Source organism: Aphidius gifuensis, linkage group LG6, assembly GCF_014905175.1.
Source record: "Aphidius gifuensis isolate YNYX2018 linkage group LG6, ASM1490517v1, whole genome shotgun sequence".
NCBI classification, from domain to species: Eukaryota; Metazoa; Arthropoda; class Insecta; order Hymenoptera; family Braconidae; genus Aphidius; species Aphidius gifuensis.
The window spans coordinates 5167182-5192414 of NC_057793.1; the positions used below are offsets into that span (position 1 = coordinate 5167182).

Sequence of the window (25233 nt, forward strand, 5' to 3'; positions counted from 1 at the left end):
GCTCTAGCTGTGGTTTTACTCATTCCATGACTTGATTCTTCATCATTCTTCTTTCTTCCAATCTCACTAACTTACTAAGTCACTCTCTTTCTGCTTTTACTTGGTTCTTTACCTTACCAAAAAGAGACCTCAGGGTAGTTTATCTCGTGAGTTTATCTTCGCAACGAATGTCACAAGAAGACGATCCAAGTTTTCATTGAGACCAGTTGCAGTCTTTGGCCCTTTACAAAAGCCAAGACACCTTCCAGGCTTTTGCCTTCGAGCATTTGATTTTCACACTGCTTACTTGCTATGTCAACTGAAACGAGATTAAACAAACGTTCTTTCTCAGTATATAGTTTTTAAACTTTTAATTTTTTTTTTAATTTTAATTTTATAAATTTTTTTTTTCATCAATCAGTTAGTAATCAAAAAGAAAAAAAAAATATTCACGTCAAATGAATGATGAATTTGACAGTAAAGGCTAATAATTGGTTTTTTTTTTTGATGACGTAAAATAATTTGCATTTATGAATATACAATATCGTATTCAGCATGTTATTAATGCTTTAGAAAGACTTTTATATATTCTTTTCATCTACCTGGTGAGGCTTATAGTGAAAATAAAATATTCATAAGTCCAGTGCATACTATATATTTGCTAGAAGATATTACCAAAGTTACCCACTTGACAGAAATATATACAGAGTGCTGTTTCGATAAAAATATATGTATCTAAATGTTATTTACACCATGTGGTTGGGAAACACATGTGAAAACTATTTTATAACATAAACTAGAACTAATAAATAACAATTATAACAAATATACAATTAAAATTAAAATTAAAATTAATTTCTTCATTTCAATTTTATTATTTTATAATTTTTTAATTGAAATATTCCGTCGTTGATTTATTAAACCTGTAAGATAATACATTTTTTAACAACTGTTGATGAATTATTTGTGAACGGTAAATACCAAGCAACAATAAAATAAAATTCGTTCAAGGTTGGTGAAATAAATTCTACTTTATCAGCGATATATTTACAGCAGGAAATTTCAATTTCTACTTGACTAAATTTCTTTTTATTATGTGAAAAAAAATAATTGTATATTTGCATATAATTTTGAATTCATATATTGTACAATGTAGTATGCATGAAATAATTAAATTTAGTAATTTAATTGATAGTTATCATATTTGAATTCATGCGCACGCAAGTATGATACAAATTACAGATTTGTATTTTTTCTCCCCTCTGCGACAGCGTGGGGGATAAACCACCCCTTTGGAAAATACTTAAATTCAAAGTTCCATAAGACTTCGTAGCGTGAAAACCACAATTTCTTTCTCGATTTTGACTCAGTAACATCGCGATTATTATCAATTAAAATATACTCGAAATATCAATTCATGAATTTTTTTTTATTTTGTCAACTATATAATGTGGTGTAATTTAATAACAGTTAAAAATAATAATTTTAAAAATATACATATATAAAACTTTGAAAATATTTAATACATAAATTTGAAAATTTAAATAACGTAACAAATTTTTTGTTTTAATTGACATCATGTATGGAATGCTTTTGGAAAGTGTTCAGCATTTTGTGCAGGTCAGTAAAAATAATAAAAATATAAAAATTTATTATTATTTTATGTATATATACATTTGAATATCAGTTCGAAAAATTTCATTTGCAAAAAAAAATAATGTAATTGATTCTATAAAAAGATAAAGTGAAAAATAATTATGATCTGCAAAAATAAAAAAAGAATTATCACGTTTATAGATTAAATATTAGTTTGTTTGAGTAAAAAAATTTAATATAAATATTGAAAAACTTGACGAAAGTATTAAAATAAAGAAAAAAAATAAATATATATAGAGGGGCAAAAAAAATTCATTATAAATACAATAGGGGAAATAATACAAATAATAATAACAACAAAAAATGCTATTTCGATATTCAAGATAATAGATGAATGGAAATATCATCATGACACTTCAATGGAAATAAAATTAGCAGATCTTTCAAGATTGAATTCATTAAGTGAAAAAAAATTATCAAAAAGAAAATAATAATTTATTATTTACAATCTTCTTAATTATTTTTGTTAATTATTTTATTTATTTGTTATTTTTAAATTTTAACATAAACTAATTGTATATTTTTTTTTACCCTCAATGAATAATTGTTAAAAAAAATTCATTTGAAAATAAGAGTCACGTTGCCCAGGTATAGCTCTAAATCAAGCGAGCATTTAATTAAATTGATTTTATATGCGAATAAGAGATAATTAAATTTTATATTCTCTTTGATTGAATCATATTCAATTTCAAAGTACATCAAGCATTAAATTAAAAAGTTACTAAAATATAATGAATATTAAATTATTTTTATTTCAAACAGTAAAAAGAAAAAAAAAATATTACTTTTATTTCGGTATTTAATATTGATCGCGATATATTAATATGAATGGTAAAATAAATAAACGTTATATAAATATTTTATGGATCCCTAAAACTTATTTTTAATTAAATTAACTCAAAAAAAAAATTTATATTTTATTACTATCAGTTGTAAGAAATTAATTTCGAATTAGTAAATAATAACTAAAATATATATGTATATGAGATAGAAATATAAAAATTTATATTCAATTTAGCTTAACAAAATGATCCATCAAAAACTAATTTAATTCCATTAATATTATCAGAGATTCCTAAACGTCCCATCAAAAAAAAAAATGCCAAAATTAATGACAGTAATGTCGATAAAAGCCATCAATTGTATCTTCACGACAGCCTTTCAATGTTCTTATAATATGAAATAGCTATTGTTGAGTTGGGTATATGTACAAAATAAAAAAAAATAAAAAAAATGAATCAAACAGGTGTTAACATTAAAAAATTTTTGTTTTTTATTATCCAGAAACAATTTGTCAAATTGAAAATGTGTTGAAATACAAGACGATTGATAGTTATTGTTTTTATTTATTTCTAGCTAGAATACGGTGAAGATGTGTGGCAAGAAATGTTGCAAGAAGTTGGTATCAAAAATACGATATTTAATACACGACAAATATATCCTGATAGTCTCATGTTGGATCTTGCATCAGCATTGGCAAAAAAAAATAATGATACAATTAATAATGTGATGCATTTTTTTGGCAAATGTTTTGTCAGATTTTTCAGCAATCTTGGGTAAATATATATAATAAAAATGAATTTTTATATTTTTCATCATCGCAGTGTAATTAGGTTACATATTCAAGGAAATTTTAAATTATATATTGCTGACATATTATGGCTTGATTTAATTATAACTATGCAGAATTGATTAGAGACCACAAGGGGTCGTATGAGATGAAGCTCAACATGACTAATGAAAATATTGATAGGGTTAATAGCCCTCTTTCATTCACAACAGCCTTCAATAAAAAATCAATAAATCATACAAATTAGTTTTCAAAGAAATAAACAATTTATATTTCTTTTATTTTTATTATTAGACAAAGCAATAAAGCAATTTTGAATTAATAAAGACAAATTGAATGAATGACATATTTTTTACAGATATGATTGCACCATAAAAGCAACTGGTCGATATTTTTGTGATTTTCTTCAAAGTGTTGATAATATTCATATGCAAATGAGATTTACATATCCAAAAATGAAAAGTCCATCAATGTATATAACACACGTTGATCCACATGGAGTATTACTTGTTTATCGAAGTACAAGAAAAGGATTTACTCATTATTTTATGGGTAAAAATATAAATTAATATAGTTTAGATTTAAAAATTATTTAATACAATTAAAAAAAAATTTATTCAAATATTCAGGTCAGTTATTTCAAATAGCAAAAGATTTATATGAAACTACTCTTGACATACGAGTTCTAGAAAGTTCTGATAATATACCAGGATCAAGAAGTGTCATGGTTAAATTTCGTATTGATTTTGATAATCGTGATTATGTGAGTTAATATTTATTTAAAGAGATATTTTATTTAAAATTTAAATTAGTAAAATAATATAATGATTATTAATATTTAGACTGCAAAAAATAGCCGAATGGAAATGCCAGTGGCTAAACAATTACAACCAGTATCAAGTAGTTTATTATTACGTTTATTTCCATTTGGTGTTATTATGAATTCTGAAATGAGAATACTTGGTGGTGGTGAAAAACTTGTACAAGCATGGGGTGGTACATTGTCAATACTAAACAGACACATAACTGAAGTTTTTAAATTACGAAGACCAAAAGGAGTATCATTTACTTGGAGAAACGTGAGTTGTATATATTGAAAATATATTAAATTTATTTCCTGTGAATTTTCACGATTCCAATAGTGTCATTCATGTTAACTTGGATATTCAAATACTGACCAACACAAGATTTACATACAGTGAACATCAATATATTTTATTTTCAATTTGTTTATAAATTGAAAACCAATTTATTTATTTATTTTTATACTTGAAATGTTATTCTTCATTTTAAAATTGGAATTTCAGATGATGTATTTACATTCTGTGATGTTTGAATTGGAATTGATAAGATCAACCGAAAATATTTGTCCCCATAAAGATGAAAAAACTGGTAGCTCAAATTCAAAATTGGAAAGAAAAAATAGTCAAGGTGCTAGAAGTATTTTATTAAAAGGACAAATGCGATATATTGAAGAAATTAAATCAATCGTATTTCTCTGCAGTCCACTGTATGTATTTACAAAAATTAATTATCAAAAAATATAATTAAATTTTATTAAATTTTAATAATCAATTGCGTGTATTAGTTTTTGTTTTTTTTTTAAATAATATATTTTTTTTTGTTTGGTCAAGCTTTATACACAAGCGTCGAGTTACATATGGCTTGAATTAAAAATTCATATATCTAATATTATAGCGTCCGGTATAAATAATTGGTTTTTAATATTCATTATTTTTTTTTAGATAATCTACATCATTCAACATAAATTTATACTCGTGAATTATTAAATTTTAATTTTTTTTTGTTTATTTTATTTATTTTTTTCCGAGAGCTTGTTGATTTTTCATTTTTTTTTATTCAAACATAAACGTAATTGCCTTTTGCAGATAAAACTATATTATTAATTTTAATTATAAAAAAAAAAAATAATATAATGTCGACAAAATACTGATATTATTATCTCATTATTGCAGAATAAATAGCCTCGATGAGCTTTCCAACATGGGTCTCTATTTAAACGACCTCAATTCCCATGGAATGAGCCGTGAAATGGTCCTAGCTGGCTGGCAACACTGTGGCAGGTTATAAAAAAATTTTCTTTAATATAAATAAATAAAAAAAAAAAAAAAAAATACTTTCTATTTCATGACAATAATGATTTCTTAAGTAAAAAATAAAAAAATTTAATCAATGTTCAAGACATCGTTTAATTTCAAGCAGACTTTTCTTCCTCCCTCGTGTGACTACTACTTTTGATTAAAAAAGTTTTGAAATTTTTTTATTATTTTCATATAAAAAAAGATTGGAGATGATGTTTGAAAGTGCTGAACAAAGATCAGAAGAATTAGAAACAAGTTATGCACTTTTGGATCGTTGGAAAAATAAAAGTGATGAATTATTATATTCTATGATACCACAAACTGTTGCTGATCGATTGAGAGCAGGAACAAGTCCCTTAAGTACTTGTGAGGTATAATTAATTTTTTTTTTAATTGATAAACTATATAAAGGAATAAATTTTAATGATGGATTTATTACTTTTAATTCTTTGATTTTTTTTTTCAGTCATTTGAATCAATAACAGTTTTATTTTGTGAACTTTGTGATTTTGATTATTCGACGATTGAAGGAGCTATGGATATTGTATCTTCTATGAATGCTGTATTTTCTTGTTTTGATTCATTGATGGATAAATTTAATGTTTACAAGGTAAATATAATTAATAATTTTTTAATTATAATAATATTTTTAATATAATTTAAAATATAGGTTGAAACTGTTGGTCGCGTTTATATGGCAGCAAGTGGTGCTCCTGATAAAACAAAAGATCATGCTAAAAATGTTGCTGATGTTTCACTGCAACTCATCACGCGAGTACGATCCCTGAAATTACCCTCGGGAATTGATATACAAATTCGCATAGGTAAGCATTTTCATTTGTTCACTTTATTCTTTATTTTTTCATGATGATTATTTTATTTTATTTTTTTCTGTTTATCTCTCTCAAGCGTACAATAATACATTTATTATTTGATGATGATATTTTTTTAAAAGGTATTCATTCGGGACCAGCTGTTGCCGGAGTTGTTGGTCTTAAAGTGCCGAGGTATTGTTTTTTTGGTGATACAGTTAATACAGCATCAAGAATGCAAACGACAAGTCTGGTTAGTATTTCACACTTTATAGCTTTTTTTTATTATATCAATACTATTATTATTATCATTTGACTTTTATTGTTATTTTAAATTTTTTATAAAGCCGGGAAAAGTTCACATTTCCCCTGATACAAAAGCACTTTTACCGCCAGAACTTTATCGAATTGAATCACGAGGCATTCTTTGGGTCAAAGTAAGTTTCAACGTCAATAAAAATTCTAAACTTTTTTGCTCTTAATATTTTTTTTATTTCATTATTATTATTGTGTTATTTTATTTCTAAGGGCAAAGGAAATATGGAAACATATTGGCTTCATCAAACTGACGATTCAAAAAGTTCATCTGATACTGAAATTGACCCTAATTCAGAAGTCCCACAAGATGAACTAAAAGACGTATTTACAAAATCTTAATTATATAAAAAAAAAAAAAATAAAAAAGAAACTAATCAAAAATTTCATCTCCAATAAGAAATGTATTTTAAATTTTAATAAATCACACTAATGTGTATCATTAAAAATTAGAGAAAAAAAAAAAATTTCTAAATCATATTTAAAATACTCAAAAACGTGCCTTTCTATCATCAACATCGTGACATGTAAAAAGTATTTAAAAAAATAATTACAACTAAATCAATTATAGAGTATAAGCAAGTTATATAAATGTTGTATCCAAATAAAATAAATAAATAATAAATAACATAAAAAAAAAGATTTGCTTGGTGTTTTTTTTTCGTCTTAATTCAGCAAAAAAAAAAAATCAACAATAACAAGAATCAGCAGTATTTTGTTCAATCCAAGTCATGTATCGATTGACACGTGCGTATACCTAACATATAATAAAAAACAAATGTAAACATTAAAAATTTCAAATGAAAGAATTAAATAACATATAAATTATTATAAAAATAAAATTACGTGGGTGTCTAATACCTGTTTGTATTTGATATATTATTTATTTTTTTATTTTCTTACCCCTGGATAGCCTGGAGAAGCACAACCTTCACCCCATGAAACGACACCTTGAATGAATAAAGAAAAAGAAAAATAATTTATTATACAGATATATGTACTTTATGTGAGTTTCAAAACAACCCTCATTCAAAGTATCATAACTATCCAACTTTATAAGCAATTTTAAAATACTCACCGACAATTTTATAAATTTTATCTTCAATCACAGTAAGGGGTCCTCCACTGTCACCCTGAAACAAAGAAAAAAATAAATAAACAAATAATAATGCATTAATTTTTATATTTTTATTTATTTATATATTATTTTTTTTTTTTTTTTTCAATACAAACCTGACATGAATCTTGGCCACCACCAGGAAAACCAGCACACATCATATTACTCGTTATGCGCCTTGGTGGATATTTCATCGCTCGACATTCACCATTTGTCATAATTGGTACAACAACTTGACGAAGAACATTTGACGATGATCCACCTTCTTTAGTTGAACCCCAACCAACAACAGTACCATTTTCACCAGCATATGTGGGTCCTATTTATGGAAAATTTAAATCTATTAATAAATCATTATAATGTATTATTAAATAAATGACTCTTCATTGATTTCATATATTTATAAAAATAACCTGTATCAGGAAGACAGACTGGCCTTATTGTGCCATTATATTTTATTCTACCATCAATTTTAATCAATGCTATATCATTATCATAATTAGTTATTGTATATCCACTATGTTTTATTATTTCTTCTACTTTGTATTCAATTGGATTTGTATCAGTTGAACTATTACGATCGTGATCACCAACTACAACTTTTAATAGTGTTTTATCATACCTAAAAATAATATTAATTTAATTTTTATAATATAATTAATAATGTAAATTAATTATTTACCTGTCGATGCAATGAGATGCAGTCAATACATATTTATCACTAATTATAGATGCAGCGCATGAATATCTTCCTTGGTATGTTAAATATACAACCCATGGATATTGAAGTACACGAACTTCAAAACCATTTACAATGCGATTTGGAGGATTCGATATACCACATTCTATTGATAGTAAAAATATTTTTCAATTTGTTATGCAATACAAATTTATAATAAATTAATAATACGTACCGCACACTTGACATTCAGAAGATTCTTCTGGTTGATCTTCAGTTGTTGTTGGTGGTGATATTGTTGTTGTTGTCGTTGTTGTTGTTGTTAGTCCAATAAATGCCCAAACAAAATTTGGTAACCAAATCCACTTTTTACCAGTTGGCACTTCTAAAATACTTGAATTTCCATATATATTTATTCTTTTTTCCAATTCATTACTGTCAATTAATATTTCTGTTGCATTTTCAAGCTCTATTAAATTTACATCATCTGTACTGGTGATATTTAATTTATCCTAAAAAATAAAAATAAACACTGTTATAATTTTTTCGATAGCTAGAACTTAACTTTAATTGATAATGATAAAATAGAAAATATTAGTAAATGATCGCACCTCAGATAATAGTTGTTTAAAATTATCAAGCACATGACAATGTGAGCTGTATTGAGTTATCACAATTAGTTTTATGTAAAATACATACACCATGTATATCATCCACTTCATTTTATATTATAGTGAAATAAAATAAATTACGTTATGAGTTTGATATCATGTACCAGACAAATACTGATTCAGTCTACCAAGTCGAATGATACTTTCACGAAAGACTCCTTTACACGTGCTACATCTTTATTTATACAAAATAGTGGACGAACGAGTACGACCAAGTGAAAATTTAGGCTAGCAGTATTATGTTAATATGTCCTGACCATATCATGAGCTAATTCCTCATTAACAACTCATGGTGTACTATCTTAACTGTTATTCTTTAATTTATTTTTTTATTTTTTTGTATTTGTCTATATAATTAGTGTCTTAAAATTTTATTTTTTCATTCAATTAACCTTTGTATTATAAAATTTATAATAGTAAAGACTAATATCTGTAACTAATACCGAAAAAAAAGAAAAATTTCAAAATAAAAAATATCTTGTGACCCAGTTGGATTAATCTAATAAATAAGAAAATAAAAAAATCAACTGAAAATTGAGTTATAAAATTTTTTAGTACATTTGAAAGTTTAGTGTATGTATAAATAAATAAATATTAATCTGTGTTTAAATATTAAATGATATCAGTTTGAACTAGTGAGATAAAAAAAAAGAAAAAAAAAACATTAAAATTAAATTTTTGATACAATTTACTTGTCCCTGGACCCACTTGTAACCCAGAATTACATCAGGTCAAGGTATATAGGTCACATAGCCCTCATGCGGGTATTCAACTTTGCGTTGTGGATTTTCTTCATTGCCTCCTTGTTACTCTACCATCCTAAATTACGGTTTTATTTTTATTTTTTTCAAATTTATTTATTGTTTTATTTATTGTATTTTTCATTATCTCAAAAGCCTTGATTTATTTGTACGACCTAGGGCTAGATCAAAGCTAGATTATTTAATAAATGATATTATAATCACATGATAAATGCTATCAAATTTCCAAGTAAGTAGTAATTTATTTATTCAAGTAAAAAAAATATAGATAATACGGTTAAAGACCTGATAATATTAGGCAATGATGGAGCATTTATTACCCTATAGTAGAGTGATTCTTTTGAAATTAATAAAATAAAAAATAAGATATGATAATGTTACAGTTGTTCGATTTGATATTGAATGATATATAAGTGTTTATGAATTTATATATATATTTTTTTTTAATATTAAAAAATGTATGTCATTGATTGTGACATGTTCATTTTATTTATTTTTTATTTTTAGCTTTATTTCACTTTTTATTGTCACAATGTTTGATTGATGTGTAACAATTTACGAAAATTATCAGTATATAACTGAATTGGATTCTGTCAAGTAAAAAGTCAAAATAAATTCCATCTTGAAGGGCTTTTCTTATTTTTTTTTTTTTTTTTTTTTTTATCCTTCTTTTTGTATGTAACCCCCTTGAGAGACGACATATCCAAGCACACAAGACAGTTAGGGTGTCGTTATTAACTTCCACTCTTGCTCCTTTTTGCCAGACAAGGTAGAATATCGAGCCCACGCTTATACTTGAACAATTTGACACGGTATCCACAATCTCAATAGGGAATAGACGTTTTTTTTCCTTATTTCTTTTACTTTCTTTTTTATTCCCTTCGTTTTGCAAGTAGACAATCTGTCAGCTCACGAATCCAACATTTCTTCAAAGAGGCCCTGACACGTTTTGGCCACAACAAAGCCACTGGGTTTTTTTGTTGACGCATCATGTTGACCTATTTTTTTTTTTTTAAATTTTATTACTCTAAGTTTACACCATTCTCTATTTACAATTATTTGGTCATAAGTCATTAATAAAATTCGTAGAAATTTATTTAAATATTTCAATGGCTTATTTTTTTTTTTTTTTTACATATTTTTGTAATTGAAAATTTTATGGCTTTATTTTATAACTGTATTCATTTTGGTTGTGTTATTTTAACACAGATATATTTATCGTGAATGGAGCAAGGTCTATGTCGTAATCATTTTCTAGTAAATGGGGAATTCTATAATGTTGACTTAATGTAATTATAATGGCATGCAAAAACAATAAAAAATAAAGAAAGAAAAAAAATTAGAATCAATAGGGCAATGAACACACAGGTCCTTGAAATATTATGTAAATACAAAAAAAAAATATAAAAATTATCATCTTTATATTCTAAAAAAAAAAAAAAAAAAAAAACAAATAAAGAAAGAAATGTAAAATTGATTTTATTCAAAAATGGAAAGTCAAGATTACGAATGCATTTTATTTTTATAACAATGTGCATATAATATACGAGAAAAAAAAAAAAGAGAAAAAAAGTGGGAAGAATGAGATATGCAACTTTCGTTTTCGCTTACGAAATATTGATCTGTGTGGCTGAATATTAAAAATTAAATTTTATTTAAAAAAAAACAAAAAAAATAAGAGGGTTGGAAGGGATATAAAGATATCCTGTTGGGTTGTATATGACAATTCAATTGTAAAATGACATTGGCTTATTAAAAAGTGTTGGTCGAGGCAATGTATTGCAACATGAGGTAACGATCCCCCAACATACAGATTGGAAACAAACGGGCTTTAACGAATGATTTAAAGGCTTGACGGTACATCTGCCAATGCAAACGCACCGGCCAAGGTAACACCAACTTCCCCACCATCATCACCAAGTTTTATTAGTTATAATTTACTATAAAACGACATAACAGACTAACATTTTACAATTGTCAACGATCCACCAAACATATCTCTCCGAACACCAGTGAGAGATTTAGCCCACGCGTGTTTTTTTTTTTTTTTTCTAAATATCAATTTTTTTTTTTTTTTTATACTTTTTATTTATTTATATTATTATTATAATTATTTAGTGACTTTTTTATTTTAATTGAAAAAAAAATAAATATTTTTTCAATATAAAAAGCGAAAGCAAAAGTTTCAAATAATTTTATTCAATCATGAACCGAACACCGATGATTGTGTGCACGCTTGCACTTATTGGATTCATTGACAAGTATGAAGCGTTGGCAGTACCACGCGTGGTAAGTTGTTTTGATAGTGATTGAAAATAAATAAATAAAAATTTGTTTATTGCAAAGTTTAAAAAATAAAAAAAATAATAAATATCTGTTGTTGTTTATTGACACGTGTGGGAAAGTGATATTTCCTAAAAGTGTAAAATAAATATAAATGATCTGTTAAACATTATAATATATTTATACAAGTGGCAATGACAAAGTGATGTTGCTTTTTTTTAAAAAAATAATATTGAAATTGTGATAGTGATTTTAATGATGATTGTTTCAGGGTGAAAAATTCAATTCATCAGGTTATTATAATCATTTTTTAAATATTTCAAAAAGATCATTTAATGATAATTTTTATCGTCATGGAAATCCACCGAGTAAAGCATTTTCAGATAGACCAAATGTTTGTGATGATTGTGGTAAGTAAATTATATTTAATTTTAATATGAAAAAATAAAAAAGTTTTGGTATAATTTAGTGTAATGTAATATATTTTAGTATGTGGAGTTGGTCGTAAGACAAGGATCGTTGGTGGAGAACCAACAAATATTTACGAATTTCCCTGGATGGTAGGTATGACTAAACAAAGCCAATTTCATTGTGGTGGAAGTTTAATTACACGTCGTCACGTTCTTACTGCCGCACATTGTCTTGAGAGGTGATTTTATAATTTAAATTTTCCCAATTATTTATTTTAAATATTAATTTATTCATTTATCAACAGATTTGACAGTCGTTATTTTGAATTACAACTTGGTGATCACAAATTAACTAGACGTGGACAAAATGCTATTCGTCGACGTGTTAAAAGTTGGACAACTCATGAAAATTTTAATCGTGGTAATTTAAATAATGACATTGCTATTATTGAACTTAATGAACCAGTTCCATTGGATGGTATTGTTCGTACAGCTTGTCTACCTGATAATCGTAAGTTTAAAATTTCTTTTTTTTTTTCCTTTTTCTTCTACTATAATTGTTTTTTTTTTTTTTTTGTGATCTCAGAAGCTATTGATTATACGGGATCATACGCAACTGCTATTGGCTGGGGACGTACCAGCGAGGGTGGTGATTTAAGTTCACAATTAAGAAAAGTTCAACTACCATTGTTATCTGATGAAGAGTGTGATCAAGCTGGCTATGAAAAATCAAGAAGAACTGAAAATATGATATGTGCTGGATATCTTGATGGCAATAAAGATTCATGCTCGGTAAATATTTAATAATAGTTGAAATTTTTTTTTAAATAATAATACTGATAACCTGTTTTGTTATTCGTAGGGTGATAGCGGTGGCCCACTTCTTGTACAAGCACCTCAAGGACATCTGGAAGTTATAGGTGAGTATTCTCATCACTCAGTGTGTTATTTAATATATTCATAAATTATGTTTATCACGTATTATTTGTTTTTTTTTTTTCTTCTTTGTAAGGTATTACATCATTTGGTCGTGGCTGTGCTCGACCAAGATATCCAGGTGTATATACTAAATTATCAAACTATCTTGGATGGTTGAAAGAAAATTTGGATGGTGAATGTATTTGTCCATCACCTGGACAAAATTAAATTATTATAGAGATTAATATTTCATTACTTATTATTAATTACTGTTAAATATCATTCATTATTTGAGACAATCTAGTCGTTAAATTTAAGCTTAGTGGTAGAGGATTATTAAGATATAGCTTTATCAACATACTGTGATTATTATCTTTAATTATTTTATTAAAGATAATATTACTTATTAATTTAAACTCATCTTAATTGATAAATAATATTAACTAAAATATTTAAATTACATAATAATAGAAAATAGTAATAATAATAATAAGATTAAATAATAATATAATTTTTTTAAAACAAATAAAAAATATTGGTCAACGACAATATTTCAATAATTGACTTTCCTTTATTTTGAAATTTTGCCATCAAGTAAAAACAATAATTGTGTTGATGGATTTTTTTAAAAACTTGTTGATTGAAAAAAAAAAAAAAAAAAATATTGTCAAGTGATAACTGGTGTTTATTTAATTTAAAAAAAAATAATAAGTATAGTTCAAGATACATCAAGATGCATGTTTATGCGAGAGTAATAGTAATCGGGTCACGGTACTGAAAACGTTTTGCTTTCGACGAATGAATGTGGGTTAGTGAAACCATCGAGCGTTATAATACGCACAATACTTGAAAACTTAAATTCAAATTAATTAACGAAAATTGTATCAATAATTTTAACTTGTTGTAATAATATTTTAGTACTTTTATTACAAAAAAAAAAAAAAATATAATATATATTAAAATAACTATAATACAGTGTTCGTCTAATAACGAAAATATTTAATTTGAAAAATGATTATTTTTTTTGAGAGAAATTTTTTTTTTTTACATTTTATTCGACAAATACATACAACCGTTACAAAATCAAGTTTCGAAATATTTGGCGAATCAAAGTGAGGTGAGAAAAAAAAAATACGGCCAATAAGAAGATAAATAAATTTACATTGTGATTATTGATTAAAGAAAAAAAAAAAAAGTATACAAAAATAAAATAACAAAATATACTTGTGTGTCAGCTGAGTGATCTAGTAATATTATTTCTTAATTTTACTTTCGTGAAATCAAGTGTATGTGTACTTGATTGCATCTAAAAACTCCTTTCTCAACGATAGACCACTGGGGGACTTGTATATATGAACAGGAGGACGAGCAGGGGATCGCATCCGGTCGGAGAAAGAACTTTCATCGTGCCGATACCGACCACCAGCAGTTAACTTCTATCATCAGTCTCAGTCAGTAAGTTTATAAAACTGGCAAAATTCTTAATACCAATAATACATTTTTGCCTTAAACTCAATAAATTATCCTGGAAAAAAAAAATAAAGAAATAATAAATAACTAAGTAACAGTCATTTAACAAGAGTTTGGATTTATTATATTATTTTATTTACCATGCAACCATGGAATGTGATAAATTGGAAGTGTACAGTGCAAATTGAAAATTTTAAAATCCGATAAGGGAAGATTCAGCGCTGTCACAAAGTGAAAGTAATTAAGTGAAAAAAATAAAATATTTCAAGATAAGAATTTAAATATATATAGGCTGTTTAAGTGTTACAAATAATGGTGTTTAAAAAGGCAATATTTTTTATTTTACCGATTTTTATTATGGAAATAAGAGCCTTTGTTAGATTTCAGACAAATGATGATGATCCAGAAAAATCAAGATTATATCACGTGAGTTGAAATTTTTAAAGCAAAAAAAAATTTATAAAAATTAATAAAATGAATAATGATTGACATGACAAAGGAGCTTTGTGTCAATTAAATGGCTCAGATTATATTTATGTAACTAATATTCACTGCGACTTATAGTATAACAACAGGTAAAAGAAAATGGAAAGGTCAATGTCACGATCACTTTCAATGTATGCTTTTTTTTTATTTTTTTTTTCATAAAAAACGCGCGATATTGTTGATAGTCTTGATAATATATTAACGACTTGAAATAATATTAAAAAGACCTTGACACGTGTTAATTACAATCATCACTTTCACCCATTGAGTTGCTCACTCAATGCATTTAACATTGAGAAAGTTATTTATTTTATTTTTTATATTTGCATTATTTATTTTCAGCATAAATTTACAGAAAATCGTACTGGTAAATTTCTTTTTGATGAAATATTTGGAATTGATGTTACTGGAAGTGGTACCAGTGATAGTGATGAACAGAGACTTAGAAATTGTAGTTGTGGTATGAATTAATATAAATTAAAAAAAAAAAAAAAACAACAACAACAACAACACTGTACCAAGTATAAAAATATACCAAGCATAAAAATGAAAATTAAAAAACAAAAAAATTTTTGCAGAATGTGGAGTTATAAATTCAGAGAATAGAATTGTAGGTGGTCAGCCATCGGAACCTCATAGATATCCATGGATTGCAAGATTAGTTTATGAAGGAAAATTTCATTGTGGAGGAAGTCTATTGACAAATGATTATATTTTAACAGCTGCTCATTGTCTTAGAAGGTAAATAAAAAAAAAAAAACCATTTAAATAATTAACCAACTGTTATACACTAACTTTTTTTTTCTAAATTTAAATTTATGTAGATTGCAACGTTCAAAAATACGAATTGTACTTGGTGATCATGATCAGTATGTTAATAATGAAGCAGTTGCTGTTATGCGAGCAGTAAGTGCAATAATACGTCATAGAAATTTTGATATGAATTCATACAATCATGATGTTGCACTTTTAAAATTAAAAAAACCAGTAAAATTTACAAAAACAATAAAACCAGTATGTTTACCACAATCTGAAATTGATCCAGCTGGCAAAGAAGGAACTGTTGTTGGATGGGGTCGAACAATTGAAGGTGGTATGTTACCTGGACCAGTGCATGAAGTTAAAGTACCAATATTAACATTAGATCAATGTCGTAGAATGAAATATAAAGCAAATAGAATATCAGAAAATATGATTTGTGCTGGTAAAGGAAGTATGGATTCATGTCAAGGTGATAGTGGTGGTCCATTGCTTGTTCAAGAAGGTGCAAAAACAGAAATAGCAGGTATATAATTAATATTATTAAATTAAAACTTTATTTTTCTATATTTTAATCATTTAAATAATATATTTTTAGGTATTGTTTCTTGGGGTGTTGGTTGTGGAAGACAAGGCTATCCTGGGGTAAGAAAATAAATCATCTAAACTATCTTGTTTACTTTTTTTTAACCTTGCAATTTCATTTGATTTTCTTATTTTAAAATATGTCTATTTATGTTCAGGTATATACAAGAGTTACAAGATATTTAAACTGGATCCATACGAACATGCAGGATACCTGTTTATGCGTAAAGTAAACATCATTTGAAAGGAAAACGAGATTCCATTGGAGAGTAGCTACAAGTGTACATATTTCATCTATATATATATATTTATAATATTGAGAAAAGAAAATCCTGACATGTACAGTATATATTTTATAAAAATATATGTAATTTAAAAAAAAAAAAAATATTTAGTAATCATATTATTATAATTATAATTCATTTGTGTGCAAAGACAGCGCGTATATTGTTTTTTATTTTTCTTCAAGTTAAAAACGTTGTTTGAATGCTGATGTATATGATTGGTATTTTTCATATTGTTTCATCGGTTGCTGGGCGGTGTTCAGTCAGTAATGACCTGATAACGGTTCAACAAAAATGGAATAATACATAAATGATGAATAACGGTTTTTTACTGTCAGGGCAACAACTGGGATAGTATTATAGTCGTAACCAAACGCATTATGTCGTTTTAGTGTCACTGGTTAATAAACTATCATTGCCCTAGTGAAAGTCTATACTTTTTCATTGATCTTTTATCTTCACAAAAAAGGGAATTTTATTACATTGATATTTGGATTTTTTTCCTTTTCTTTCTTTTCACAAAATTGTCAATGAAATTTTGTAACTTTTTAACGAAATAGCATAATGAATATTTAAAAAAAAATAGCCAATAGATTTTCTTGGAATAATGATGTTAAAATAATTCAAAAGATTTTAATTCTTGATCATCTTTTAACCGGTCTTTGATAGCTATTTTTTTTTCTCCAATGAAATCTTGTTTTATGAAGTTTCTTACGGTACCAAATAGGTACATATGCCTTTCCCTTCTTTGTGCTCAAGAGACCAGCCCAAAATACAGGTTCAATTATTGTAATCAAGTATGAGTAAGAATAAATTATTCAACACTAATTTTATTCGTTTTTTTTGTTTCAAGAATAAAAAAAACTAATTTATTTTTTTTTGTAGATGAAAAAAAAATATATATACATACACATATATATATTTCGACATTGCAGTGGTAATATACAGAGGAAGCGAATGGCCTTGCGGTCAGTGACAGGATTTGTCCATGAACGTGAACTCCAAGTCGTACTGATCAAGTATTAACTGTCCAGTTTGGCGTCGAGTATTTCATGCTAACCCTTCTCCAACTCCAACGCCTTTTTAATACTATCTTACTTTTTATTTTATATATTTATTCTTCATCTTTTTCTACGTCAGAGTTACCGATCACTTCACGACAAGAAACCAAGTCTTCAGAGTTCTTTACAACGGTTCAAGGACATGTTCATCGTTTATACTTGACGTTGTACATTTTGGTGAATTTTATTTCACAATTTATTTTGTTATTTTATCTATATAATAATATTGTGTGAGCGTGTTTTTTTTTTTGAACACAAGTTTTTGTTGGATTATTGAATAAATTTAATATCTGTGATTGTGCAATGAGGTATCAAGTGATTATTGTGTTAGTGCTTGGGACTGTTGTTTCAGGTCAACAAACTCAGGTGAGTTAAATTTTTAAATTTAATCAAAAATATAAAATTTTAACTTGAGTGTTTAATGCTGTTTTTTTTCTTTTTCTTTTTCGATTAAACAGAGAGGATTAGCTGCTAATTTGGTGAAGAATTTTTTTGGTATTTTTGGTAATAAACCACCAAATTCCACGACAACAACACCTGAAGGTTGCTATTGCAGTAAGTAAAATAATAAGTGATATATAAAGTATTTTTTTAAATTATTTTTTAATGCTTAATTTTTTATTTAGGTTGTGGAGTTAGAAATGAAGAGGGTCGAATTGTTGGTGGTCAAACAACACGAATCAATGAGTTTCCATGGATGGCTAGATTATCATATTTAAATAAATTTTATTGTGGTGGAACACTTATCAATGATCGTTATGTACTAACAGCTGCTCATTGTGTTAAAGGGTTTGTAATAATAATGAGTAATTGAAAATGAAAATTAATTATAATAATTATTATATACAGAATTGTTTTTAGATTTATGTGGTTTATGATAAAAGTTACATTTGGTGAACATGACAGATGTGATGAAAAATATAAACCCGAGACAAGATATGTTGTACGTGCATTAACTGGTGATTTTAGTTTTCTTAATTTTGACAATGACATTGCATTATTAAAACTCAATGATCGTGTACAATTATCAGATTCAGTAAGACCAATTTGCTTACCATCAGTGAAAGGTAAATATAAAAAATGATAATATTCTAATGATGTATTTGAAAAATTCATTTGTCTGTTAACAAACAAGCTTGTTATAATATATATACATTGCGCAAATTTACAAGTGACCTCATTGACTTCTCGTATCATTTATTACGCGATATATTACACCATGAATATCATAATTTGACGAAGTATACGGGTACCATACATGACAAATTCAAATACAAGCTAAATGATAATTAGAACTTCAACACTTCATATCGGTTGTGTTCTATTTTTTTTTCTACACTTTAAGAATCAATGTAATACTAAAATTTCCATATCACAAATACGTCAAGTTATGACAACTAAATTAGTACAAATGATTTTTTTTAAAGATAAAAAATTAACATATGTATATGTATTATTAAAATTGAGCAATATTTATAATATTAAGGTCAAGAGTTAACTTTCTGTCTTGATCGATAAACGGAATCAATTATATTTGAAGTTGTTTTTTTCTTATTTTTCATAATATAAATATTTGTAATATAGGGGCTAATATATTTTTCTTAATTTATTCATTTATGTATCTTTCTTTTTTAAACAATAGAAAATGAGTATATTGGTACAAAAGCCATTGCAACTGGTTGGGGAACACTTCGTGAGGATGGAAAACCTACTTGTTTACTTCAAGAAGTTGAAGTACCAGTTATGAGCTTACAAGAATGTCGTAATACAAGTTATAATTCTAAAATGATATCTGACAATATGCTTTGTGCTGGATATAAAGAGGGAAAAAAAGATTCTTGTCAGGTAATTTAATTTTTGTTAATTTTAATTATATTCCTATTTTATAATTTATTAATTAATAAATTATAATTAACAGGGTGACAGTGGTGGTCCATTGATTGCTGAACGACTAGATAAAAAATATGAATTGATTGGTGTTGTGTCCTGGGGTAATGGTTGTGCTAGGGAAGGATATCCAGGAGTTTATACACGTGTTACTAAATTTCTTGACTGGCTCAAAACAAATGCCAGAGATGGTTGCTACTGTGAACACAATTAAATATTAATCATTATCCACAAAACTCGATGATTAATTATTGAATTGAAAAAAAAAAAAAAACATTTTTTTTTTTACTTTTTTAAATTAAATTAATTATACAAATGCATCGAGCATCATCAGTGTCATACACATGTAATCAAATATATTTATTGTCATTTTTATAAAATCAAAATAATCAAATAAAAAAAATTAATAATTTTCCTAAATTCCTAAACTAGTCTTATGATGAAAATAATTATAATAATAAAAAATTGATATAAATATACTTAAATTTATTTTATTGATAAAAAAATATTAAGATAATAAGCTTGGGTAGGTGTATCATTATCTTTGATTGCTTGAAGCAACGTGAGTCTTAACGGGACCTGAGATGCACTGACCGAGGGTCATTGGACTGGCTATGTTAGAATAAAAAAAATATCAAAGAAATAAGAAGAAAAATAATAATAATAATAAAAGAGGAAAAATACTTAGCATCAAGTTCTGTGGTTGTTTATAAAAATTATTAGTGAATCTGCGTGTTGATGATAAGAACCGTATGCGGGTTGTACCGCTATAACTTATATTGTTATTTTTTTGTTTTATTTTATTTTATTTTTCACGTAAAAAGAGATGCATTTAAGAATATCGCGAGACAGTTTATGTCTGACTAACGCAGTGAAAAGTCATGAATTTACAAGATTTTGTCAAGTATCTTCTTTGTGTGCTAAGTGTACATGTTACACTTGCATTAAATAATAATTCAGCAAGTTTAGTGAGTACTGTATTTGCATTATTGTCAATTAATTTTTATAAATAAATAATTAATTTCAATTTTATATGAAATGTTAGATTCAAAAACCGAGGACTAGTCGTGGTTTTTTGGATTCAATTGTTAGCAGATTTAGAACATGTGGAGGGTGTTGTGAGTATTATAAATTAGTTAATTTATTTTGTATAATATTTTAAAAATATTTTGTATTTTATTTTATTCAACAAGTGTGTGGAAGATCTAACCGAATGGGTTCAAGATTTTTTGGTGGTGAAACAACACAATCACATGAATTTCCATGGCTCACTAATATACATGTTAAATCTGATCCTCCAGTAAGTGGAACTTTGATAAATGATCGTTATGTTTTGACTTCTGCTAGTCAATTAGTTGGGTGAGCCATTTATATATATATGATAAAAAAATATATTTTAATATGTTATGCTTAAATTTTTGTTTTATTTAAATTTATTTTATCCAGTGCAACAGCGCCAGAAATTAAAGTTACCATTGGCGCATTTGATCGTTGTAATATTGATATTTCATCGTCAAATGTCAGTGTCGAACATATTATAATGTATCCAGAATTTATAAAAGAAACAAATGCTCATGACTTGGCATTACTTCGTTTAACTCGTCCAATAAATTTTGAAAAACGAGTAACATCAGTTTGTTTACCAAATCCTGGCTCAACTTATCTTGGACAAGTTGGTACTGTATTGGGATGGACTGCATCTACAGATGATGATTCTAATAGTAAATCATGTTTACCTAAAAAAATGGGTCTTCCAATACTTGGTACTGCTGAATGTTTAAAATCTGGTGTTGAATTAAAAAATTATCATGCTGATTCTGGATGCATTGGAGTATTTGGAACGAAATCTCTCATATGCCAGGTAATTTAATTATTTTTAATATGATGTTATAAATTATTAATTTTAATAACATTTTTTTTTTAATAAACATTTTCTAGAGTGATGTGGGAACATCTGTTTTATACAGATCTTACTTGGGAATTTATGATATCGTTGGTAATTAATTTTTAATTATATAAAAATATAAAAAAATAAAAAAAGAAAACATTTATATTTAATATCTAAATTTCTGTTGTTATTTCCTTTTTACTAGGACTGTTATCAAATGGAAACTCGTGTGATGAAAATTCAACACAAGCTGCTGTTTATACAAGGTTACTTATTCAACAAACTAAATAATAAAATTAATTAATTATTTATTTAATAATCGATAAATTAATTTTATTAAATTTAATTTTTTATTTTATAGAATTGGACCTCATTTAGATTGGATTCTACAAAATACTAAAGACGCATGTTATTGTACAAAATAATATTTAAAAAAAAATAAATAAAAAACACGGAAAATTTATTATTTTCTCAGTATATAAATAAATAGTTGCTAATGATCAAAAAACTTGTATTATTTAAAAAAAAAAAAAACAATTATTTGTTTAAATAAAATACTTTTTGTGCATTTAATTTATCACTTTTTTAAAAATCTGGATCGTGAGTTGCGTGTGAGTGTATAAAAAAAAAAAGGAGTTCGTCAATTTAATAGAAGGATATAGAAAAGTAGATGTGAAAAGATTCGAAGGCAATGAAAGAAGAAATATATTTCAAGAAAATTCCTTTTTTTTTTTTTTTTTTGTCGACGACCCTCAAAGAATGTAGACTATACTCTTGAAAAACGTATCCATAATCCTAGTGTATAAGCTCTAGGTTTTTCTCTAGAGCTTCATAATTCTATGACCATAAATATCGTCAATAAGCAATGGGCTTCTAAAGTCTTATCTTTCATTTTTCTTTACTTTTTTATTGATCAAAACTAGCATTCACTATTTTTAGTATCATGTTTTATCGTTTATTATTTTGTTTCAAACGTATTTAACACTTGGGAATTGTTATGCCCATAGGAGTATTAGAAAATAATGAAAATAATGTTCGGGTCAATGGCTAATTAAATAATGATTAGTACATGATTACAGCATAAAAGAAAAAAGAAAAAAAAAAGAATTGATCGGGTTGATCGGGCTTGATAACTTTAATAAAAATTTTCAACCAACTCAAATTGTTAAACTCAATTCGACATGAGTTTGACTTGTTATCTTTAACACGGTATAATTGATGAATCAATAAAAAAAAAAATCATTTCAAACGAATGATGATTGTGTTGTTGGAGAGAAATAAAAAAAGAGAAGAGATGCCAATATGTTACGAGTAATATGAATAGTGTATATGGTCAAAGTACGGTCAGTACGATTTCAGTGTCCATGAAGATCAGTAAAACTAAATGATGAAGTTGTACATTATCATTGGAATCGTTTGGATTATTTGTTTTTTCGATGTTTGTTGAGTTTATGTTTTTTTTTTTGCGTTTATTATACATGAATCTGGTGAGTCAATAAATTGTAATAATAATATTATTTTTTATTTCTTTGAATTATAGGTAGTAAGCTGTAAAAAAAAATATGTCGGTCCAAGGGTCAACCCAAAATGCGGTAATAATTTATTTTAATAATAATGATATATCTTTATCATTTTATTTTATTTATTATTTATATATTTATTATTTTGATACACCAGTGTGTGGTGTATCAGGGGAAGGTGTAGCTAATAGAATTGTTGGTGGTACAATTACAATTCCTCATACATTGCCATGGATAGTAGCTATTTTTAATAAACGAGCTTTACACTGCGGAGGAGTTTTAATAAATGATCGATATGTATTGACAGCAGGCCACTGTGTAAAATGGTAATACAAAAATAATTGGGTAAAGAATAAAAAAAAAAAAAAATTACAGCAGCTGTCTTGCAAATTTTCAGGGCTAAAATGATTGATCTAGATGTTGGAGTTGGAATGCATGATATTCAAGATACTAAAGAAGGTTCTGTTATAGAAATTGAAAAAATAATTTTACATAAAAATTTCGAGAGTGATTATCTTCACGATACCAATGACATTGCATTGATAAAATTAAAAACTCCAGTGAAATTTAATGAAGACATAAAACCAGTTTGTCTTCCAACAAAAGGATCAGATTATACTGGTCATAAAACGAAGGTTGCTGGTTGGGGTCGTGTGACAACTGACGGTGGTGCATCAAGATATCTTCGTGAAGCAACACTCAGAGTTATGGCATTTGAACAATGTAAAAATACATCATTTGGTGAGCATTTAACTGAGTCAATGATGTGTGCATACAGTGATGATAAAGATGCTTGTCAGGTAATGTTATTATTTAATATTGATTATAATTTTTTTAAATGTAATAATAATATTTTTATTTTTATCATCAGGGTGATAGCGGTGGTCCTTTACTTTTTGTACGAGAAGATGATAGATACGAAACAATTGGCGTTGTTTCTTGGGGAATCGGTTGTGCGAAACGTGGTATGCCAGGTATTTACGTTAAATTAACAGATTATCTTGGCTGGATTAAAAAACACACAAAAGATTCAATTTACTGTCTTGATAAATAAAAAAAAATAATCAATATTTATTTAATTTTTTGCTTATTTATTCATTTGACAACTGTGAAATTTAATAATAAATTAAAAGAAAAAAAACATAACGAGTTTATTGTTACTACGCAAATTAAACTGTTCAATTGTCACAGTTGATTATTATAATTTAAAAACTGAACAACTTTTTAAGCTCAATATTTTATCGTTTGCAATAATAAATTTAATCGAATTAAAATGTTATCATTATTGATTGAAACATAAAATTCGACTCATTCTTTTTTATTTTTTAATGAATAAACAATTTTTTTATTGATATGAAAAATCTTGTTGTATAATAATTTACATCTGTTACGTAATGTTTTTCTATGTACGTGTTGTTAAGTGTGTATGTAAAACTTGGTATTCATTATATTCATGTTACTTGATAAGATTTATTTATATGAATATTTTAACGTTATCATATATTCATATAGAAAATACTGTTTGTTTCTTTATTTCATTGTTTTTTTTTAAATGATAAAAAATTATTTATTAATAATAATGGTTTTTGATTTATCTTCTAAAAAGCGGCAGTTCAATTTCATCAAGTCTTCTACCACGAAAATTCCTGGATACTTCGCTTTTTTTTTACATTAAATAACACAACAATTGTCAGAATTAAACCACGAATAATTGACTGAGGAGTCTCGATAATTAATTTATGTATACGTTTTAAAAATGTAAAATTAATTCTCACCTTCGAAAAAAACCAACAATCATCAGTCCAATGATACATGATGCTGAAATCATTGTAAAGTATGGAAAATCAGTTGAGCCTTTGTTGGTTACTGGTTGTGAAAGTGTTGTTGAACTTTTTTTTTCATCCAGAGATTCAGGTGGTTCCAATTGTGTAGCATCCTTGCTAGAAGGCACAATTTTATCTCCAGAATTATGATGAGTCTGCTGTATCGAATGATCATCATGTGATTCTGTTTAAAAAAT

General features: G+C 26.4%; 5 protein-coding genes across 5 annotated transcripts; 4 read left to right on the plus strand and 1 right to left on the minus strand.

Annotated features, from left to right (window-relative positions):
- Nucleotides 1-1485: 1485 nt before the first annotated feature.
- On the plus strand, nucleotides 1486-13614 carry LOC122859705 (soluble guanylate cyclase 89Db-like). Its single transcript, XM_044163389.1, has 19 exons — nucleotides 1486-1599; nucleotides 2992-3191; nucleotides 3564-3757; nucleotides 3835-3968; nucleotides 4048-4284; nucleotides 4513-4715; nucleotides 5182-5289; nucleotides 5510-5678; nucleotides 5774-5917; nucleotides 5978-6131; nucleotides 6263-6372; nucleotides 6467-6556; nucleotides 6648-6770; nucleotides 12217-12355; nucleotides 12435-12594; nucleotides 12661-12866; nucleotides 12942-13147; nucleotides 13218-13275; nucleotides 13368-13614. Exons 1-19 carry the CDS (start codon nucleotides 1558-1560, stop codon nucleotides 13499-13501), a joined length of 2811 nt encoding a protein of 936 aa, XP_044019324.1. The 5' UTR covers nucleotides 1486-1557; the 3' UTR covers nucleotides 13502-13614.
- Nucleotides 7094-9037, minus strand: LOC122858999 (trypsin-1-like). The gene is made up of 8 exons (XM_044162310.1): nucleotides 8842-9037; nucleotides 8466-8742; nucleotides 8234-8396; nucleotides 7965-8173; nucleotides 7668-7870; nucleotides 7513-7567; nucleotides 7338-7384; nucleotides 7094-7191 (listed from the first exon to the last, which is right to left on the minus strand). Exons 1-8 carry the CDS (start codon nucleotides 8950-8952, stop codon nucleotides 7123-7125), a joined length of 1134 nt encoding a protein of 377 aa, XP_044018245.1. The 5' UTR covers nucleotides 8953-9037; the 3' UTR covers nucleotides 7094-7122.
- Nucleotides 13615-14528: 914 nt separating the features above from the next.
- Nucleotides 14529-20234, plus strand: LOC122859706 (transmembrane protease serine 9-like). Its single transcript, XM_044163390.1, has 12 exons — nucleotides 14529-15169; nucleotides 15572-15689; nucleotides 15808-15970; nucleotides 16054-16514; nucleotides 16587-16633; nucleotides 16732-16802; nucleotides 18170-18284; nucleotides 18377-18473; nucleotides 18545-18707; nucleotides 18768-18985; nucleotides 19561-19763; nucleotides 19837-20234. The coding sequence occupies exons 1-12, from the start codon at nucleotides 15056-15058 to the stop codon at nucleotides 20017-20019; spliced, it is 1953 nt and encodes a 650-aa protein (XP_044019325.1). The 5' UTR covers nucleotides 14529-15055; the 3' UTR covers nucleotides 20020-20234.
- Nucleotides 20235-20402: 168 nt separating this feature from the next.
- LOC122859000 (phenoloxidase-activating factor 3-like) lies at nucleotides 20403-22185 on the plus strand. Its single transcript, XM_044162311.1, has 7 exons — nucleotides 20403-20773; nucleotides 20851-20923; nucleotides 20999-21164; nucleotides 21252-21666; nucleotides 21744-21801; nucleotides 21899-21959; nucleotides 22055-22185. Exons 1-7 carry the CDS (start codon nucleotides 20687-20689, stop codon nucleotides 22116-22118), a joined length of 924 nt encoding a protein of 307 aa, XP_044018246.1. The 5' UTR covers nucleotides 20403-20686; the 3' UTR covers nucleotides 22119-22185.
- Nucleotides 22186-22474: 289 nt separating this feature from the next.
- On the plus strand, nucleotides 22475-24581 carry LOC122859001 (trypsin-1-like). The gene is made up of 5 exons (XM_044162312.1): nucleotides 22475-23131; nucleotides 23234-23285; nucleotides 23371-23539; nucleotides 23611-24013; nucleotides 24085-24581. Exons 1-5 carry the CDS (start codon nucleotides 23078-23080, stop codon nucleotides 24265-24267), a joined length of 861 nt encoding a protein of 286 aa, XP_044018247.1. The 5' UTR covers nucleotides 22475-23077; the 3' UTR covers nucleotides 24268-24581.
- The last annotated feature ends 652 nt before the right edge of the window (nucleotides 24582-25233 follow it).

Coding starts and splice junctions, on each gene's coding strand:
- LOC122859705 (XM_044163389.1), top strand. CDS start 1,558: ATGTATGGAATGCTTTTGGAAAGTGTTCAGCATTTTGTGCAG. Junction 3,758..3,834: donor ATTTACTCATTATTTTATGG/GTAAAAATATAA, acceptor TCAAATATTCAG/GTCAGTTATTTCAAATAGCA. Junction 6,771..12,216: donor TAAAAGACGTATTTACAAAA/TCTTAATTATAT, acceptor TGATTGTTTCAG/GGTGAAAAATTCAATTCATC.
- LOC122858999 (XM_044162310.1), bottom strand. CDS start 8,952: ATGAAGTGGATGATATACATGGTGTATGTATTTTACATAAAACTAATT. Junction 8,397..8,465: donor TTCTGAATGTCAAGTGTGCG/GTACGTATTATT, acceptor TACTATCAATAG/AATGTGGTATATCGAATCCT. Junction 7,192..7,337: donor CTTCTCCAGGCTATCCAGGG/GTAAGAAAATAA, acceptor ATTATATGTTAG/GTATACGCACGTGTCAATCG.
- LOC122859706 (XM_044163390.1), top strand. CDS start 15,056: ATGGTGTTTAAAAAGGCAATATTTTTTATTTTACCGATTTTTATTATG. Junction 15,690..15,807: donor ACTTAGAAATTGTAGTTGTG/GTATGAATTAAT, acceptor AAATTTTTGCAG/AATGTGGAGTTATAAATTCA. Junction 19,764..19,836: donor GAAAAAAAGATTCTTGTCAG/GTAATTTAATTT, acceptor TATAATTAACAG/GGTGACAGTGGTGGTCCATT.
- LOC122859000 (XM_044162311.1), top strand. CDS start 20,687: ATGAATTTACAAGATTTTGTCAAGTATCTTCTTTGTGTGCTAAGTGTA. Junction 20,774..20,850: donor ATAATAATTCAGCAAGTTTA/GTGAGTACTGTA, acceptor ATGAAATGTTAG/ATTCAAAAACCGAGGACTAG. Junction 21,960..22,054: donor CAAGCTGCTGTTTATACAAG/GTTACTTATTCA, acceptor TTTATTTTATAG/AATTGGACCTCATTTAGATT.
- LOC122859001 (XM_044162312.1), top strand. CDS start 23,078: ATGATGAAGTTGTACATTATCATTGGAATCGTTTGGATTATTTGTTTT. Junction 23,132..23,233: donor GGATTATTTGTTTTTTCGAT/GTTTGTTGAGTT, acceptor TTTGAATTATAG/GTAGTAAGCTGTAAAAAAAA. Junction 23,540..23,610: donor GCAGGCCACTGTGTAAAATG/GTAATACAAAAA, acceptor GCAAATTTTCAG/GGCTAAAATGATTGATCTAG.